The sequence below is a fragment of the Halichoeres trimaculatus genome, unplaced genomic scaffold (assembly GCF_033239565.1).
Source record: "Halichoeres trimaculatus isolate MK-OKI-2021-1 unplaced genomic scaffold, fHalTri1.1 fHalTri1_scaffold_23, whole genome shotgun sequence".
NCBI lineage: Eukaryota > Metazoa > Chordata > Actinopteri > Labriformes > Labridae > Halichoeres > Halichoeres trimaculatus.
The window spans coordinates 13,105,056-13,124,570 of record NW_027437201.1 but is presented as its reverse complement, the minus strand read 5'-3'; the positions used below and the strand labels follow the sequence as shown (position 1 = coordinate 13,124,570).

The window sequence follows — 19,515 nt, the reverse complement described above, 5'->3', positions numbered from 1 at the left end:
GTGAGTTAAACAGCTAAGTGCACATGTGCTCTAACAGCTTCCTGAGGGAGATCACATGTCAACACTGTTCTTTATTCTGAGTATGGAGTGTAACATATTTATCCACCCTCACACTGTGAAAAAAAAAACAACTTTGGCGTTGTAATTAAAGGGGCTGTGAGGACTTTCTAGGTTATCTTGAAAAAGTCCAGATACGTGCCTGATCATTAGCCACAACTTAAATGAGATTATTAGTGCCCAAATAGGTTATTTTTAAATTCTATTTCTCAGCTTCCTGGTGGGGTGGGACAGGACCGGATTGATTTACGACACGTAGTCCCCATGACAGCACCACAGTGGCAGACAACGTTTAGTTCAGTTTGTTGAGTTCAGGCTGTTTTGTAGTAATGGTTGACACTGGAGCTGGACTGTCAGACAGAAAAAAGGACAGAAAAACAGAAGAAAGTCAAACAGCTGAGTGACAGAGCACGAGGTTAAGGCTACAACATGGGCCTAAGGCTGTTTGTGATAATGCTGATTTCAACCCACAGTCAGCAGTTATTCTGCAGTGGTCTGTTCAAACTTGAGAGTCTATCAATAAAATGAAGAGGGAGGTCACATTAGCTCTGCTTGGTAGATGACTGGCAGGACATAACCAGGATTTACTAATGTTACAAGTTACATACACCTTGGAGCACCAGGTTGTGATTAGCAGTAGCAGTAGTCAGCTACTAGACTATGGTACTCACTGGGTGTACAAAGTTTTTCCAGCAAAAATTTCTCTTGAACAAACTGTGTTAAAAAGATCAGCTCTCCTTTCATTAGCTTCTAAACAAACGCACGCCTTGGTACGAGGCACATCCTCACGACAATGGGTGCAAGTGCTCATGGGAAAAAAAAGTCTTTATCCCAGAAAAACGGAGCAGATGAAAACAAACTGTAAGCTGTTGGTTACCTTAACACTGCAACAGATCATTGCAACATTTACATTCTGAAAGTGGAGTAAACGTTAAAATTCCTACCTTACCAACCTGGTGCAGTAGCAGGTCTCTTAAGTTCATTTACCTCAAATGTTAAATAAACACAATAACATCTTTATCCAGGTTTTATTAGCTATAAAGAATTAAATCCTCATTAAAGACACCAACTGTTGTTGAGATAAGCTTAACTGATGAGCCAAGAGTTATTGGTTGGTGTAAAAAGATAAGAGGAAAACACGTTACATGGCAAGACCAAGGCCAATAGGTACTTAAACTGACACACGACAATCAAAATATAGACAGATTGACATGAGCCAGTTAGAGATAATATCCAACTTCCAACCTCCAGTCAAACAGTTACACTTTATTTCTCATGGTTTCTTTATCGTTTAAAAAAATCACACCCTTCTGAAAACTCCTCTCCGGCTGTTCAAGCCGTTAAGATTTATGAGCCTTTCCTTCTGCAATTTCATCTAAACATTATCGTGTTTTATGGCCTCGTTCAGTCATTCTGAAGACCTCATTGAGCAGCTTGCAGGCACACTCCCTGGTTTTGTTACAGAGCTAAAATAACCATCACATTTCCTCTGAGCTGCCGGTGCTTTCAGACTGAACGTAGTTCACTCCTGAGATTTAAAGATCAGCACCATGCTCGCTTGTTTTTGTCACTGTAGTTTAGCATTTATTCTGGTTCAAAGTGTAACCATGTCTAGTAAACACACTGGGTCCTCACAGCTGAGGTCAGGTGAATGATCAGCTGTTTGGTGACAAAAAAGCAGCTGAATGTAGCATCATAAAGTTAAAAAGTGGGGCGTGGATTAGCTCTGATTGGGTCAAAGCTGGTGTTTACACATCTGCACTACCAGGTAACTCCTGCTCTCCAGAAGTCAATCTTGAGTTTGATTAAATTTTGGTCTCTTTAAAGCCAATCACTGCACCACAGGAGGGAAGCACAGCCTTGTAGAGCTTCATTACTCCATCATTGCATATAATGCTGCAACCCGATCTTACAGAGGATTCAGTAAATTTGATTTGATTGCTCTATGTTTATTAACTACAGCAATACAAATTGTGACTTGAGTAGAATATTTCCTCTTCACTTTAATGAATACACTGGTGCCAATCTGCCTGACAGTGGTTTATACAAGCTGCGGTATTTACTCTGACATTTGCTACACCACATCTGATGAAATAAGGCAATTATATGCTGCGCTGCACTTTAGATTTTTGAGACCCTAAGAAAGGAGGCTGATTGAAAACCATTCCACTGCTTGACATCCATGACATCAGTTGTAGCGACCTGATTGAAGTTTTCTTTCCAGGGAATGCAGCGAGAAGGATCAATTCAAGGTGAGCCCCTTTCATCTTTTGCTCCTCTTTCTCACTTTTTCTGCTAATCTCCTTCAGCCTATTCAACTGTCACCCTTCAATCCTGTCAGTCAGCCTCCCTTCTGTTTTGTTCCCCTGTCCCCTCTCTCTTTCATTCCCCCTGCCTTTATTTCTCCCCCTCCCTTCCTCTGTTGTCACCAGGCTGAAGGAGGGAACTGAGCACAAAGTATGTGGAGTCCCTCCCCGACACTTCACTGCTGCTTATTGGGGCTCTGCCTCTCCACAGGCAGGCAGATGCATCTCATCTCAGATTTGCTGCAGTCAGAGAAACTTGGATCTGAGCAGAGAGATACAGAGAGGAAGAAGGAGAGGGGAGATAGTAAAGAGGGAGAGTGTGGGGGGAAAGTGTTGAGAGGACGGCTGCAGAGAAGTGTGGGTTGGGTTACTCTGGCACTTAAAAAGACGCTCTCTTTGGCTCCTGTGCATTTCACCAGCAGGCAGGCTGGGAGGTTGAGAGGGGAGAGACGTGAAGGAGTGCATGAGACAACAGCTCGAGGGGAAAGGTGCACTCTCACTTCATCGGAGCACGAGTATTTTTAGCTCCTTCCACTGTACAGTTTTTTCTCCTCCACTCAGTCTGTGGTGAAAGCTCGCCATGGACACCAGCGTGGACAGGTTTGTGTTGACAGTGTTCCTGCTGCTGCAAGTCTTTGGACTCTCTGTGGCTCAGAAAAGCACCTTGATGCCAGGGGACTACACTGACACCACTGCAAGTGCATTACAGTTTCTGACGGACTACAACACCAGAGCTGAGAAGGTGTTATTCAAAAGTGTGTCTGCAAGCTGGGAATACAACACCAACATCACAGATCACAACGGACAGCTTCAGGTAGGACAACTCCCAGGAGTCTCATGATGATGGTATAAAACTGTCTTATACACTGGTGCCTCCTCATACAAATTCATGCCTGGTGAAGTCATGAATTAAGGATTTGAGCCCTGCTTGACTTGGAGTTCACCCCTTATTCATCTCCCTCCAGAATTACATGCTCAGTTTCCTCCCAGCGCAGCCAACTCAGCTTGAGTCCTCCTTGAAATCTAAAACAGATCTGAACCCCTGCTATGCAAACGTCCACAAGTTTTGAACACATTGCATAGGGGTCTTGTGCTCCATTGTGTAGGCTGTTAGTTTGACTGTCTGTTTTATGATGTTTTCAGCGATAAAAGTTTCTCCACGCGCTGCAGGAGGCACTTTTACACTTGCAGTCTTTATGGTCTAAAGCGAAATGCAGGAGATCGAAAATGAAGCTTTTTAGAGGCAAGCTATGGGACATTAGTTTGACAGAAAGCTGAACGGTTTTACAGTTTCATATCAACATACGCCCAGGAAGCATTTGCATGCGCAATAAAGACAAGAGAGAGAGGATGCTGGCAATAAAAGCTGGAGAAAAGTCCAGCCAGGCGAGAAGCAAAATGCTGCAAAAGCCCATGAAACTGCAGAGGTGTGACAGATTTTTTACCCGACTGTAAACAAGTCAACGATGCCTTTTTCATGAATGCTATAAAACATGCAAACTTCCTCACTCATTTACAAATTCACAAGTTTTTTTGCTGCTTGTGTGCTTAGACAGCTGTCACAACAGGACTTAAGAACATGATCCAGGCTCTCCTCAACAAAACGAACAGGTGTAGAAAGAGCCCCCCTCCTGCCCTGACGTCCAACAGGGTCACGCTGCAGAATGCGCTCAGCTCTGCAGAAAGCATCAGGGATTTAAGGTGAAAGATGAGGCGGGATTCTGTCCAACGAGCACAAGTGTGATTTTTTTCTTTCCTTGATGGTTCAAAGATGGGATCAAAGTGGATCAGAGCGCTGAGCTGCATCCGATGTGGCAGCAAGGGGGAGCAGGGAGAGTTGGCCTGACTGAGATATGCTCCAATGTCGGAATTCCTCGAGTTTTATTTTCCACTTAGAGTCCACAACAGTCAAACGATTGAGCAAAACGTGTCCTGTGCTCATGCATATGCACACTTCTTCCTCTGCAGCCTCAGGGGTGAGAGAAATGTTGTTCTGATGCTAAAGTGCAAAGGATCAAACAGAATGAAAATCCCTTCTCATGCTTGTCATCATGTTGAGTAATACAGGATGTGAGTGGATATCAATGACTGATGTCCTCTGAAGCCCTGAATAGAGCAGCAGCTGCTCTCAGGTGTTATGGAGAATTAGTTTGATTGCCAATTTGCACTTTTTAAAACGACCTTTAGGTTAAGTTAAATACTATATCTTTCTCTGTAACTGTAATTCTCCTATACTACAGACTGCAACGCTGACGGCAGCTTACGCAACACAGAGACCTTGGGGGAGAGATAATCAGCAGAAAAGAAGTCATTTCAGTCTTATCTTTACTGTCTTTCTTTGGTGGAGAATGTCATTATCTGGGTGTTGGCAGGCTGGACTAAAATAAAAGGATTGAGAAAAAAACAGAGATTGAGAGGAAGAGCACAAAGGTTGGAGTTAATACTTTAACTCACTGTGGCTGGTTTTCCCTCCTGTTATTTTAGTGAAGGCTGGGAGAAAGATAAGAAAGGCTTTAATGAAAACAGCTCAGGAATGACACCACTGTGCTGTCAGACTTCAGCGGACCTGTGTTGAACAACCGGTGAGCTGTTAGTGCTTCACACATTGCTTCGTGGTTTTTATCAAAATCAGTGGCCGGAGCTAACGTAATTAAATACAGTTTGTGTCATTTTGCACCTTTGCAAAAACATTATTTTCCCAGGAATAAGGCTCAGTATGAGGGAAACACACTGCTGTAACAGTACATCACTTTGTATGAGAACAAATCAATGAGACACACATCTACCGTCCATTCAATTTGCAACAGTAACCTTGACACTGCTCATTCCTCTGGTGCTGTTATTATAAACTGAAGGTCCCCAGTGTGTCCATGACAGAGTGCAATAAAGAAAAGCTCCTGACACTCACTGAGCCTTACATGAACACGTGTGTGTGAGGAAGACAAATACATTTTTCACAAATATTATCCCTGAGCCTGGGGTCATTTTCTGCCCTGGCCTTGCTCCTGATAGACATTTGGAGCTTCTTATTGATCCCAGAGGGAAGATGAACTGGTTCAGTGTAAGGAAATGTCCATGTTGTTGGTGTTTGAAAATTAAAAACAAGAGTGTGCAGAAATGCTGGAAGTGCTTTTGTAGCTTAATGGCAAAGTATTAAAGAAGTAAACTTGGCTTAACTTCACTTTTTTAAATAAGTTCTGAGCTCATTGCCTTATGTGGTGAGAGAAGACAAAATATGAATATCAAGTCGACGGCTGTTGTAGCTACAGACAGCATGAAAATACAGACATGCCTCCATCTCTTCTCACTGGGAAATGGGAAGTTAAATTAAAGTCTTGTGTGATACAGCATATATAGGGCGGTATATCATATAGTGATATACCGCCTGGGTGGAGCCAATGCATGTGCAGAAGTCGTCTGCCTCGTGGCAGAAAAAAGAAAAACAAACACTCATTAGCATATGAACTAATGACACTCACAAAAGAGAAAATTTATTTGATGTGTTCTGGTATTTTAATTCCTAGTTTGAGCTGTGTTCCATCTGCTATAAAGGTGGAGGCAGGGTTTTTTTTTTTTAGAACAATACTAGAATCAGCCACCGGAGGGAGCTCTGACAACTCTGGCTTCAGATAAGACAGATTTTCTGTCTTTTTTCTGAGTTATGTGATTAAAAGAGAAACAAAACTTTTCAGTTGTAAAGTTCACTGCTGAGGTGGCTTTAGGTCTGCATTCCTTCAAATGGCCAACAGGTGGCAAATGGAATGGTTGATATGTATGGAACCAAAAATGGATGTTTTTATTCATTATTTTCTAAACATTTTTGTTACAGCTTAATTAAACTGATTACAATATTTGATCTTTCATTTTTGACTAAAGCTTGAATGTATATGATAAAGTTTTACTTTTGTGTCTTTTATATTTGAACTCTGAATTTGTATTTCTGTGAAATTTGTTCTTTCTTCTTGGAATACCAAATACCCCACCTATACAACAGATACACCATATTATCAGTTTAAAGGCGTTTAATTACAAAAAGCCCTGTACTGTATCAAAACTTCTGCACTATCCCTTTAAAATGACTACAGAGAGTTACATGCTTCAGGGCTGACATCACAATGACTAAGACCTCCAGCAATATACAGAGTATGTGTGAAATATATTTTCCTTTGGGAAGTTTAATCCTTCACACACAAAAAAATCTAATTTAATCCAAAAGGTTTGAAAATAAAAAAGAAAGATAATTTAAGCTGTACTGCATCATATGAGGTCGTGTGTTATGACAGGCTGATTAAATTTTTCCAGCTGAATTGACAGAAACTTGATCTTAGTGTGAAAAACCAAGCAAAAGTCTCGGGACATGATGTGATGGTTGAGTCAGATGCAAACTGCACTGGTTCCAAAAAGCAAATTTTCCTGCTGCTTCATGTCTTAGCGTCAGAGCGCTCAAACACGGGCAGGGTAGAAATCCCACATGCAGAAAAATAAAGCTCTTCATTTTGAAAGATGAGAAGCAGATTTTTGCCCTAAGTGTGCACTGATATCATAGCTCTTTTTACATCCAGAGTAAATTCCACCCTGGTCCTGGTCACTCTCAGCTGTGAGCCATTTTCCCTAGCCCCAAACAAAGATGTCAGTCTAGTCCCACCACACTCTGAGCCAACTGCTTGTGCTTCAGAAACCTCTTTGAGGACTTAAGTTATTTGTCACATTAATATGAATTACCTCCATCTCCTTCATCTTCAGGTAGCAGCATCTCTGGAGGAGCAGGCATTCTCTTCAGCATGGGGGTTAAAAGCCAAGCAGACCTTCACTGATGGGACCCTGACGGCACTCACCCCGAGTAACAGGAAACTGCTGGAGAAGATCAAGATCCTGGGAGCGGCCAACCTGCCCCCGGACGAGAGAGAGAAGGTTTGTATGTCTTTTAGGAAGCTTGTAGTTCTAACCTCTTTGGAGCACATACTTCAAATCTTTTTCTCCTTTCTTCAGTACAACAACATTCTCAGCAGAATGGACAACATTTATTCAACAGCCAAGGTGCATCCATCGCCCAACGTGAGCTGGAGCCTGGAACCCGGTGAGTATAACAAAAGGCCTTTAAAATACAAGAACTCTCCCATACAGATGTTTTAGAGTCACTTGAAAGAAACAGGAAAGGAGAGACGTTGAGGCAAATGAAACAAACAGTGGCTTGGAGAGGAAGTCTAGAAAGAAAAACTGTTGTAAATGCTCCAGATCTTATCTGCTGTGAGGAAAGTAACAGGATGGGCAAAATGACTTCAGAGAGCTCACCAGAGGAAGTCTTATGGATGTGCCCATGAGCACTCATTTGGAGGTATTGAAACAGCATGTCAGTCTTTTAACGCTGCCGGCTTGTACTGTAAACAATGGCTCAGTGTTTTTTTTGCAGCAACTGCCAAAACTAATTGTGAGAAACGTCGGCCAACAAAAACAAAGAACAGCACGACCAGGGAGCAAAAACTATTAATAATACTTAAGGATGAAACATAAGTTCTCCTACTGAAGGTCAGAGTGTTGGTTTCTTAGCCTTGGAAGTGGTCTAAGGTGGGGCAGGGTTATTCAAAGTGTGAAGTTCAGCTCTTCAAAAAAAACAAACAGACTGTCAACTTACCAGACATCCAAACCACACTCTACCTCCTTTTCATCACCTTCATTTCCCATTTTGAAGATAGATGTTTGAAATAACACTCAAAGTCATAGAGGTGCCATCACTCACAGCTAATCTTGCTCCGGCCTTAAAGATCATAGAGTCATCCAAACACAAATACATCTTCAATGTGTTAGGACAATCTTCCAGCTCCTGAATTATAGATTATACATTGTGCACCTTAATAGGAAGGGTGATGGATTCTTTTGTGTTACAGAGCTCACAGAAATCATGGCTAACTCCAGAAGCTACAAGAGGCTGCTGTATGCATGGGAGGGCTGGCACAATGCATCAGGCGTCCCCCTGAAGAAAGAATATCCCAATTTTGTGACACTGAGCAACAAGGCCTCACAAGCAGATGGTAAGAATTCTCTTTACATTTGAAATCACAGATTTAAAAAATCAAAATGCTAAAGAATTTGAACGTTTTAAGGCTTCGCTGATACTGGTGCTGACTGGCGCTCCTGGTATGAGACTGCGACCTTTGAGCAGGACCTAGAGGGACTCTACAGGACCATTGAGCCACTCTACCAGAATCTGCACGCTTTTGTGCGCCGTCAGCTCTACAAACAGTACGGCCCCAAGTACATCAATCTGAAGGGACCAATCCCGGCACACTTGCTTGGTATGAGACAATCACTAAGCTGCAAACATTCACTGAACATATCACAATTGAAACACCACTGCTGACAGCCCTGTATCAAAAAATAGGGGACCGACATCACAGCCGGTACAGTTTTAAAACAGAAATAACAGAGGCAGAATGGGGTGCCAATTCAGCCCAGTGGTTAAGTTTCATACCTCATGTACACAGGCTATTGTCCTAAACATGTAAAGCCCAGGGCTGTCATTTTTTGAATCAATACACTGGTTTTGACTTTCAAGATCAAAATGCTGAAAGGCTCTTCCCTCTTGTTACATTTTAAAAAAATTAAACACCAGGGTCACCCCTCAAATATCCTTGCCAGTAATTTTCAATCAGCCCCTAACACGACCAGTCATTGTTAAATGTCCTGGAAAACCGTCAAAGATGTAATCACACATCGGTGCTGATCTCGTTACTGTGAATGAGGCTTTTCCTGTGGCGCCTCAGAGCAGAGTATCTCATGACAAGAATTGTTTCTTAAGTGTGTTTTCTTCCTCACCCTCAGGAAATATGTGGGCCCAGACCTGGAACAATATTTATGGTATGATGATCCCATTTCCTGACAAACCCAATATGGATGTGACGGAAGAAATGGTTAAACAAGTGAGTATGAAATTCATGCTGTGGATTAAAAACAAACCACCAAATCAAACTGCTGCAGAATAAAGATTATATGCAGATAGTTGAGCCAAAGCTGAAATTTGACCTCTGTGATTTCTTCCTCTTTTCAGGGTTACAATGCCACTCACATGTTTCGTGTGGCCGAGGAGTTCTTCACGTCTCTGGGTTTGAAAGAAATGCCTCAGGAGTTCTGGGACCACTCCATGCTGGTGAAACCTGAAGGTAGAGAGGTTGTGTGCCACGCGTCAGCATGGGACTTTTACAACAGGAAAGACTTCAGGTAAATTAATCAATTGATTTAGAGTATCTAAAGGTTGTAGCTGCATACAGTGTATAATTAATGTAGGGCTTGGGCCATGAATTTGCCAATGTGGTGGTTTGCATGTATGTTGGATGTTGATGGAATAAATCTAAATCTAAATAGTCAATTTAATGTTTGAGTCTTTTTTCTACAGATTTACCACAAATCAGTCCTGATTGAACTTGAATTTACTCATTGATGTTTCACACTCTTAGGATCAAGCAGTGCACCACAGTGACGATGGAGCAGCTCTTCACTGTACATCATGAGATGGGTCACATCCAGTACTACCTGCAGTACAAGGACCAGCCTGTGGGCTACCGCCGTGGGGCAAACCCTGGTTTTCACGAGGCCATTGGCGATGTCTTGTCCCTCTCTGTCTCCACACCCAAACATCTGAATACCATTGGTTTGCTGCCAACTGTGACAAATGACTATGGTGAGGGGATTGAACAAATTCATTGAGACCAAAAGAGCCTCACTTGTAACATTTAGTATAAAGAGTCAATTAATAAGTGTGTAGCTAAACGTGATACTGCACTGTGTTTTCCAGAAACGGATATAAACTACCTGTTAAAGATGGCGCTGGAGAAGATAGCCTTCCTTCCTTTTGGTTATCTCATTGATCAGTGGAGGTGGGGGGTGTTCAACGGACGAACTCCCCCGGGGCGCTACAACGCCGACTGGTGGTACCTCAGGTAAGCTTTGGGATATTTAATTTTTAGAAAATGTTTAGATGTTTCGAGGAATGGTTATCAACTTTAGCTAGTCACGAAAATTGTCCCTCACTCATGTTTCTCCCGTAAATACAAACAGTGAGTTAGCACCAGAAGTTAACCGCTGTTTGTAATTTCGCTGAAAACGTCAGAAGGTTTCTTAAAGGGGCAGTTACCCTATAATGACAGGGTGGGCAGAAATTTCAGGGACCCATGCAAAATGTTAAATATGATTTTAAAATTGAATATACATGATCCAAATGGCTAACTTTATCAAATAACTTGTCATCAATAGAACTATGTGAAGATATGATTTTGCTTCACTGTTGGCACCGAGGTAATTTTGGATTTGTCATTATAGTTTTGTTTTAGTTAGTTTTGACATTTTATTTTCCATTACAGTTTAGTTTTAATTAGTTTTAGAGCGGCATTCTAGTTTTTATTTAGTTTTGCAACAAGGCTTAGTTTTAGCTTAGTTTTAGTTTAGTTTTAGTTTTTTCATACCTTATTAACCAGGATTCAAAAAGGTCAGAGTAAATATTTTGTCATACTGTTTATTTTCAAATCCAACAAAGTGCTCACTGCTCAGTCAATGCTGAAACCGAAATGTTGGCTGCTGCCTTAAACACATGAAAAATAATACAATAATAATATAAACTTAGTATAAAAAATATAAGCATCAATTATATAAAATAATGTTGACATAAATTACATAAAAATAATATTAACATAAATTATTAAAAAAAACAATATAATATGAGCTTCAATAAATAAAAACTTGGACTCTGTAAAAATAAAGGCAGACTCTAATACAATGAAAACTTGGACTCTGTAACAATTAAACTATTACAGTTGCTCCCCTACGTTTTGTCGCAGCACAGTGCACAGCCAGTCAGTGCAGTAAGCAAGCTCGTCCCTATACGCCGCTATGATGGTGCTGTACGGCACTGACAACTGCCTAAAACTGTCTGAAATTGGTTGGCAAAATGTGTCTGATTAATTTAAATCCTAAAGGCTATTAATATTGTTAAAAACTATAACTAAGGGAATTTTGTCTATCATTTTAGTTAGTTTCAGTTAGTTTTGTGAACACAAGATACAGTTTTAGTGTACTTATCGTTTTTGTTTACTTTTCTAGTTTTTATTAGTTTGAGTTAACTGCAATGTATTTTAAATTTTAGTTTTCGTTTTAGTTAACTATAACAACCTTTGTTGGCACAGAAGTATGCAGGACATGCCAAAATCACACACATCCAATGAAGAAATATTGTATGATAAAAAAAAGAAGCATCTATTGCTCTACATAGCCTGTATACAGCCCCTTAAATTACACTGTAACCTGGTTTGACTGTACAGCACAGGAGCACACTGAGTCCATCTGCTCTGTGGTAACAGGAGAAGACTCTGGTTGCACTGGCTTGTATTTGGCATATTTGTGGATTGGTGAATCCCTGGAAAAACAGAGTTCAAGCCCAGAAGGGAGTTTCTGGATACGTCAAACTACTCAAGTTCGAAAAAAAAAAAAAAAAAAAAACATGATAGGCCAAATAACTTTCCAAAAACTTGTGTCTCAGTTACATAACTCATGACAGCCTGAGATCTAATTCTGTTTTATTTCCTTTTGAAGGACAAAATATCAAGGCATCTGCCCTTCAACCAGGCGTACAGAGGAACACTTTGATGCCGGGGCAAAGTACCACATCCCCGGGAACACACCATACATCAGGTAGCATCATGTTCCGGCTTTGCTACGTTGTACTTTACACAAACATAATGAAGCAAAGATGAAAAGTCATGGTTATAGTTTTGTTTTCAAGGAGATATTTCAGGTTTTGTTAGTTTCACCCTGCATTTCTCTCCTCTGCAGGTATTTTGTGAGCTTTATCTTGCAGTTCCAGCTTCACGAAAAACTGTGCGAGGCAGCCAGTCACACTGGTGCTTTACACACGTGTGACATCTACCGCTCTGCTGAAGCAGGAGCTATTTTAAAGTACGTGATCTGATTACACAGGGCATGAATTCTGATTCATCTAATAAAGCAATGACAGTGTAATAAAGCTTTGTTTTCCATTCTGTAGGACAATCCTTCAGGCAGGCTCCTCCAAACCTTGGCCTGAGATTCTCCAGGAAGCTATCGGCACTAACAAGTTGGACGCCAGTGCACTGATGAAATACTTTGACCCCATTATCCAGTGGCTAAAGGAGCAGAATGAGGCTCAGAATGAGACGCTGGGATGGCCTGATTTTAACTGGGTACCACCCATCCCTGAGGGCTACCCTGAAGATATTGGTAAACCTTTTGTTAAATATACTTCTTTTTAAAAACAGAATAATAAAGATCTAATACATAAACATGAGGGAAGAGGGAAAAGCGCAATTTCATGATGAGTGGTACAATAAAACTTCTGCATTTTGGGAGTTAGATGTAGAGATGTTGCGATGAAATAATGCTGGGCTGATGAGAGAGCACTTTTTTATTCTTACAGGTAAAAGTTTTGCAAACAGAAGAGTATAACCAAACAGAGAAAACACCTAAAAAATGAAAAACCTGCTGTGTTGACACATTCCCTCTGTAGTCTGGTGTCCTGTTCAGTCTAAATTACATGTCTCTTCATCTTAAGTACACATCCTGCATTTTTCTCTTCTTGTTTACCCAGACAAGAATACGGATGAGCTTGATGCAAAGAAATTTCTGGAAGAATACAACAGCACGGCTGAGGTGGTGTGGAACGCATACACGGAGGCCTCCTGGAAGTACAACACAGACATCAATGAAGCAAATAAGCAAGCCATGGTGAGAACGTTTGACTTCATCAGCTTCCCATCTTTAGGCTGTTATCAGTTCACTTTGAACCACTACAGCAATTTATGCTAAATTTGTGCATCAAGTCAAGAATTTAATACAATTTTTCTTCACTTAGAAGCATTTTCCAACTTCTGTCCTTCCATTACCTGAAGTATAAAAAAGATGCACTTAAAATTATTTCTTCCTCCTTTCTAGCTGGAGAAAAACCTGGAGATGTCCACCCACACTCTGAAGTACGGACAGAGGGCTCGTCAATACGACACCACTGACTTCACGGACGGCTCGGCTAAACGCATCATCAAGAAACTTAGCGACATCGAGAGAGCCGCACTGCCATCAGCACAACTGGAGGAGGTGAGGGAAAAACGTTTGCTGATGAACAAAGACAGAGTTCCTCTCGAGGCAGAAATAGTTCAATGGTTGAATTTAACCAATATTATTTGATCGTCACAAAGAAAACCAGGGACTTAAAACCAAGATTTGTTTTGGTAATAAATCATCCTGAATAGGAGGCGAAATAAAAAAACATAATTCAACAAAGAAAATATGGAAGTAATTAAGCAAAGACCTTGAAATCTGTTTCCTCTTAGAGTCAAATATGTTTAAATTGCTGACTCATGCTGAGGGACAAGGCGCCAGATCAGTCAATGACATGACAACCCTCTGGGGGGGAGGGGCTTAAAAGCTAGCACTGAATACCAGAGACACCCCCCCTTTCATGCCGGCTCCCATCCTCCACCACATCCACCAGCAGAATACCTCAGGGTACCAATCCAACCCAGTCAGTGCTGCCCCAAGTGACCACCACCTGAAACAGACACGGGTAGGCAGGGAAGCCAGAGTTAAGACAACAACAAGACTTTTTATGCAGGAAAGGGAGCTAGCATTTTAATACTCCCTGTGTAGTCACCTTGTGTAGACACAAGGTGGATAAATACTCAGAGTTGGTTTTGTAACCTGTCTTGCTGCTCAAGAAGAGCAGCATGAAAGAGTTCAAGTGCTTTCACTTTGTTTGCTTGTTTGTCTGTCAAGAGGTTTGTAAACCAAAGCAAAGAGACCATTTCTGGGCCACACACCCAGAACTTCAGTCCATCTCAAGGCTTGTTCATTCAGAAACGTGATGACGACAGATGTTACAACTGAAAATATGTCAATGTAACATAAATAATGTTGGTTACTGATTATCTAATCTTCAGTACATGTCTTCACTTTCAGTACAACAATCTTCTATCCAACATGGAGACCAAGTACAGTGTGGCTGAAGTCTGCAGAGAAGATGGGACCTGTCATCCCCTGGATCCAGGTGAGACTAATGCAGAGGAACATGTCATTCTTAATTCAAAGATTTAGAGGAGAGTGTAGCTTTTGAGCAGAAGTCAGAGTTGCTTGTTTTGTGTTTGTCTGCAGATCTCCAAAAGATCATGGCAGAGTCCAGAGACTACGATGAGTTGTTGTTCGCCTGGAAAGGATGGAGAGACGCTGCTGGCAAAGTTCTTCGCAAGGATTACAAGAGATATGTTGAGCTGGCCAACAAAGCTGCCACGCTCAATGGTATGAATCCAGCTCAAGAGTCTTTCTCTTTTAATTCAGCTGGAATAAGAAGCTGGAGAAATATGACACTGAGAGTGTTCCTGCTTTGATAAACGTTTTCCTCCCTTGTGCTGTGTACAGGTCACACTGACAACGGGGCGTTCTGGCGCTCTCTGTATGAAACTCCCACCTTCGAGCAGGACCTGGAGACTCTGTGGAAGGAGCTGGAGCCGCTCTACTTGAACGTGCATGCGTATGTCCGGAGAGGTCTCCACAAAAAGTATGGCTCTGAGCGCATCAACCTGAAGGGACCGATCCCTGCTCACCTGCTGGGTGAGTAGCGAATAAATTGTGGTGCTAGATTTCCTCATCCTTCGCTTTGAATAAGCAAATATTTGGAGGAAACTCTGCCCTCGAAAATTCCACAGTGATTATGCCAACCATTCAGAGGTTGAGTCTGAAACTTCCCTTCAGTCAGTATTTCACTGAGGAATGTAAAAGATTCAGGCACTCTCCCGTTGAAGCATACCACATTGATATTCTGTCGTTGACTGCAGTTGCGTTTGGATTTAGGCGGGATTTAATTTCCCTTTTGGAGGCGTCAAGCGTGAGATTGCGGGTGACAGCTCCACACAGTCACTAATTCCACTCACTTTGACTCTGGCACTGCAGAGATCTGTTAAGTTGTAAAAATAGGATGTGTGACAGCTGTTTTCTCTCCACCCTAGGCAACATGTGGGCACAGACGTGGTCCGGAATAATGGATCTGGTCATGCCCTACCCAGATGCGACACAGGTTGATGCCACTCCTGCCATGGTTGCAAAGGTGAATAAACACAGAGATCCTGTTATGTAAGAGAGACCACAGCACACATGAATGCACACTTATACGCACATGCACTCTCCCACCACTCACCGTGCAGCTGCAGAGGTCAGAGATCAGTTTATTTCAGGGAAAATTAGTCCCAGACGTGGCCTAGAGTAAAGGATTGACTAGAATAAGGATAAATATAGAGGCTTTTAGGAGCACTTGAGAAAGCAGCCATTCATAACTGACATGACGTAGACTGAAAACATAAATAGATTCAGTTAGGAAGGAAAAAGTGTGTTATCTCCAAATCTCGCAGAACCGTTACTCTTTGAATAAATGGAGTCTCCCTTTTTCTCAACAAAGACATTTCCACATGTTAAATACGCCGTTGCCGGCAAAACTGTTTACACAGCCCGACTCTGCGCATTCATCTACATCACCGCTGTTACGCTTGTTCCTCCGTTCAGGGCTGGAACGCCACCAGAATGTTCCAGGAATCAGACAATTTCTTCACCTCGCTGGGTCTGCTGCCGATGCCAAAGGAGTTCTGGGACAAATCCATGCTGGAGAAGCCGTCTGATGGACGCCAGGTGGTGTGCCACGCGTCTGCATGGGACTTCTACAACCGAAAGGACTTCAGGTGAGGAAGAAGCTGGATTATATGGATCATTTGAAGAAGAGTGGTGACATGACCTCAAACAGAAATATAGATTTTTGAGAATATTAACTACCATTTATTACTAATACACTTAAACACATTTCAACCTCAATCTGAGCTTTAGTTTTAACAGCAAGCTTGACTGGAAGAAGCTCAGTTTTATAGAACAATTTAAGATTTAAAGCTTACAACAAACATTCAGTCAAGAAAAATCTTTAAGATAATAAATTTTCATGACTTACCTGTGATATAGTGTCATTAAAAAGTCATGATGTGGGGTTAAGTTGCTGATGTTATAATGTCTCCTTTTATTACCTTCAGGATCAAACAGTGCACCGTGGTGACGATGGACGACCTGATCACAGTTCACCATGAGATGGGACACGTCCAGTACTTCCTGCAGTACAAAGACCAGCCCGTGTCCTTCCGTGATGGAGCCAACCCCGGCTTCCACGAGGCCATCGGTGACGTCCTCGCTCTGTCCGTGGCCACACCAGGACATCTGAAGAGCATCGGCCTCCTGGACAAAGTAGAAAACAATCACGGTGAGTTAACAACGTAAAAGAGATCTCTAGATTAATATCCAGGAAAAGCATCATGAGCTGATTGTTCTGATGTGTCCGTCCCCACCTGCAGAGAGCGATATCAACTTCCTGATGAGCATGGCGCTCGATAAGATTGCCTTCCTGCCTTTTGGCTACCTGATGGATCAGTGGAGATGGAAAGTGTTTGACGGGCGCATCCCGTCCTCTGAGTACAACAAAGAATGGTGGAACCTCAGGTAAAGCTCACCTGCATGTTCAAAGACACCAAAAGCTCATTTTTAAGAGCCACTAAATTTGATTTGTTTCTACATTAGTTAATTATTCCGATAGCAGCTTGAATAAAATGTTTTTGGTATCACAGAGTAAAGTACCAGGGCCTTTGTCCACCTGTGACCCGCACTGAGGAAGACTTCGACCCTGGTGCAAAGTTCCACATCCCTGCTAACGTGCCTTATGTGAGGTAAGCCTGAGCACAGACTCGGTGACTTACATCACCGTCATCATTTGGAGCAGTGAGTCTGTTTTGTTGTGTTTTACTGGTTCCTGTTGGTCCAGTCCTAAAAAAAACATGTGATGGTCTCCCTTCAGGTACTTCGTCAGCTTCATCATCCAGTTCCAGTTCCACCAAGCTCTGTGCAAAGCTGCTGGTCACACTGGGCCTCTCCACAGCTGCGATATCTACAAATCTAAGGAAGCAGGGAAGCTGCTGGGGTAGGTGCATACATAAAACATCAACTAATGCTTCCTCGGTACAGGGAGGCATCCAGAGCTCATGTGAGCAGGAGTTCAGCGAAACAAGATCTCATAAATATATAAATCCACAAACCACTGTCCAATCCAAACACTTGTTGCTCTTTATGTGGCCTGAAAGGAGGAGAAACTCTGAAACCTATTCCCAACAAAGATAAATATTTATTAGTGCTGCACGATTTGGGGAAAAGGTGCGATTTGCGATTAGGTGGACAATATTGCGATTGCGATTGTGCTTGCGATTTAATAAAAAAAGTTGTGTCATGATGATTCTACAGACTTGCTAGGTTATCATGGAGAAAAGTCTGAACTGCATGTACTGACATTGCGATTGCGATATCCTCTTTTGCGATTACGTAATTGCATGTGCTGACATTGCGATTGCGATTGCGATAATCATGCAGCCCTAATATTTATATATTTTATAAAATCTTACACCATGTCTGTGTTTCTCCTCATCCTCATCTTCTCTGACCCCTCTGACCTGCTCTTTCCCTCACAGTGACGTGATGAAGCTCGGCTTCAGCAAACCCTGGCCTGAGGCGATGGCCATGATCACTGGTGAGCCCAAAATGAGCGCCCAGCCACTCATGGAGTATTTCCAGCCCCTCATTGAGTGGCTGGAGAAGGAGAACAACAAGAACGGTGACATACGTGGGTGGCCCGAGTACGACTGGAAACCTTCAAGTAAATCCAACACACTCACTCACGCACAGACACACATACTTTTATAAATATACAAATACAACACACGCACACATGGGGGGCAGGAAATTTGTGTTAAATGAGTTTCCAATGTTAGAGCCAAAAGAGTTTGAACTCTTTCCCAGGAGAAAAAAGCTGGTGCAGTGTCTTCACACAGAGGCATTCATGTTGTTTTCTCCTCCACTGAGGCTTACAGTGAAGTCAATCTTGTTTTACTGATGAGATCCTGCTGAAAAGACGCGTTCAGATCAGACTGAGGAGATTTTCTGCAGAACAGTGAGGGGGAGATAGCGGAGAAAAATCAAACAGCTGTTGCTGCAGAGAACAAGTAGAAAATAAATTGAAAGAATTTAGAGAAGGAAAATGAAGTAACTGCATTTAAATTTTTATCAAGTGGAATTGAAAACAACCAGAAATGCAGCATGAAGAGTGTCACAGTTAAAAAGTTGTGATTTACATTCAGTTACTGAGATGCACCAGCTGCAGCCTCAGCCCTGCCAAGTCCTTCACAAACAGCTCTGCTATAAAAGTGAAGGCTGTAGTAGTGATTGATTAAAGTATGTCAACGTGCGCCACCTGTAGGAACATAGAGTAACACCTAGTGTCCTTTTTTCACATAGTAGTAAAACGCTACTCTGTGTTGAGTTTTTCACTTTATTTCTTTATTTAAGTGTAAATTTATGAAGTGACATTCAATCTTTTTGTTAGTTGCAGCTGAATCTACCAAAGTGGACTTCCTGGGTATGAGCGTGGCCGGCCCAGCTGCTGTAGCGGGTCAGTGGGTCCTGCTGGTTCTTGGCGTGGTCCTCCTGTTGGCCACCATCTTTTTGGCCTACAAATACAGCTCGACAAAAAAGCCCGAGAAATCCATTTCCATGGTGGAGCTCAAGCAGAAGGACTAGAGGACAGACACAGCTAACGGGCTAAAGCTAGGCCTGATTTAACTGTAGCTAGCACAGTGCCAACCTCAATGTGAACATCAGTGTTTAATGTGTACTGTAGAGTACATCTGATCAAATCTGCTCCTTTGTTTTTCAGTTTCGCCTCCTTTTCTGGTCTTGTATATTTGTTGTATACACTCTGAGTCAAATTATTTTTGCCTATGCAAAAGATTATCACACTTTTGTAATTTATTTGCAATATTTGAATGTTTCAGGAGGAAATGTTATAAATGAATGTTTGTAAAGTCATTAATTGTTTTGAAATTTTTGGAATATTTGATTGTTTTTTTATTTCGTTGTTGGATCCTCTGCATTTCTACAATAAAGACATGAAATACTTTCCCCGCCTGTGTGCTCAAAGATAAAACGGTTACGGAAAGTCAGACTCAAAGGTTGATAAAAACAATTTAATTACATGAAACTGCACAGGAAAGATGGTCACCACAGGGAACAG

At 41.9% G+C, this 19,515-nt stretch overlaps 1 protein-coding gene across 2 annotated transcripts; it reads left to right on the top strand.

The window, feature by feature from the left end:
- The first annotated feature begins 2,620 nt into the window (after positions 1–2,620).
- ace (angiotensin I converting enzyme (peptidyl-dipeptidase A) 1) lies at positions 2,621–19,450 on the top strand. Of its 2 annotated transcripts, none has more exons than XM_074662661.1 (25): positions 2,621–3,177; positions 7,107–7,274; positions 7,353–7,440; positions 8,249–8,392; positions 8,465–8,656; positions 9,183–9,280; positions 9,409–9,578; positions 9,815–10,038; positions 10,153–10,297; positions 11,943–12,041; positions 12,183–12,305; positions 12,394–12,605; positions 12,973–13,109; positions 13,317–13,475; positions 14,337–14,424; positions 14,529–14,672; positions 14,793–14,984; positions 15,380–15,477; positions 15,930–16,102; positions 16,442–16,665; positions 16,757–16,901; positions 17,027–17,125; positions 17,254–17,376; positions 17,918–18,102; positions 18,835–19,450. In XM_074662661.1, the coding sequence occupies exons 1-25, from the start codon at positions 2,944–2,946 to the stop codon at positions 19,020–19,022; spliced, it is 3,852 nt and encodes a 1,283-aa protein (XP_074518762.1). In that variant the 5' UTR covers positions 2,621–2,943; the 3' UTR covers positions 19,023–19,450. The 2 variants fall into 2 exon arrangements, with proteins under 2 accessions (XP_074518762.1, XP_074518761.1); XM_074662660.1 differs by having other exon boundaries at positions 2,622–3,177; positions 18,829–19,450.
- The last annotated feature ends 65 nt before the right edge of the window (positions 19,451–19,515 follow it).

Bases quoted from the DNA above. Each gene is read 5' to 3' on its own strand.
- ace (XM_074662660.1), top strand. From the start codon at position 2,944: ATGGACACCAGCGTGGACAGGTTTGTGTTGACAGTGTTCCTGCTGCTG. The intron at 8,393-8,464 runs GTAAGAATTCTC...GAACGTTTTAAG, and splicing joins CAAGGCCTCACAAGCAGATG to GCTTCGCTGATACTGGTGCT. The intron at 8,657-9,182 runs GTATGAGACAAT...CCTCACCCTCAG, and splicing joins AATCCCGGCACACTTGCTTG to GAAATATGTGGGCCCAGACC.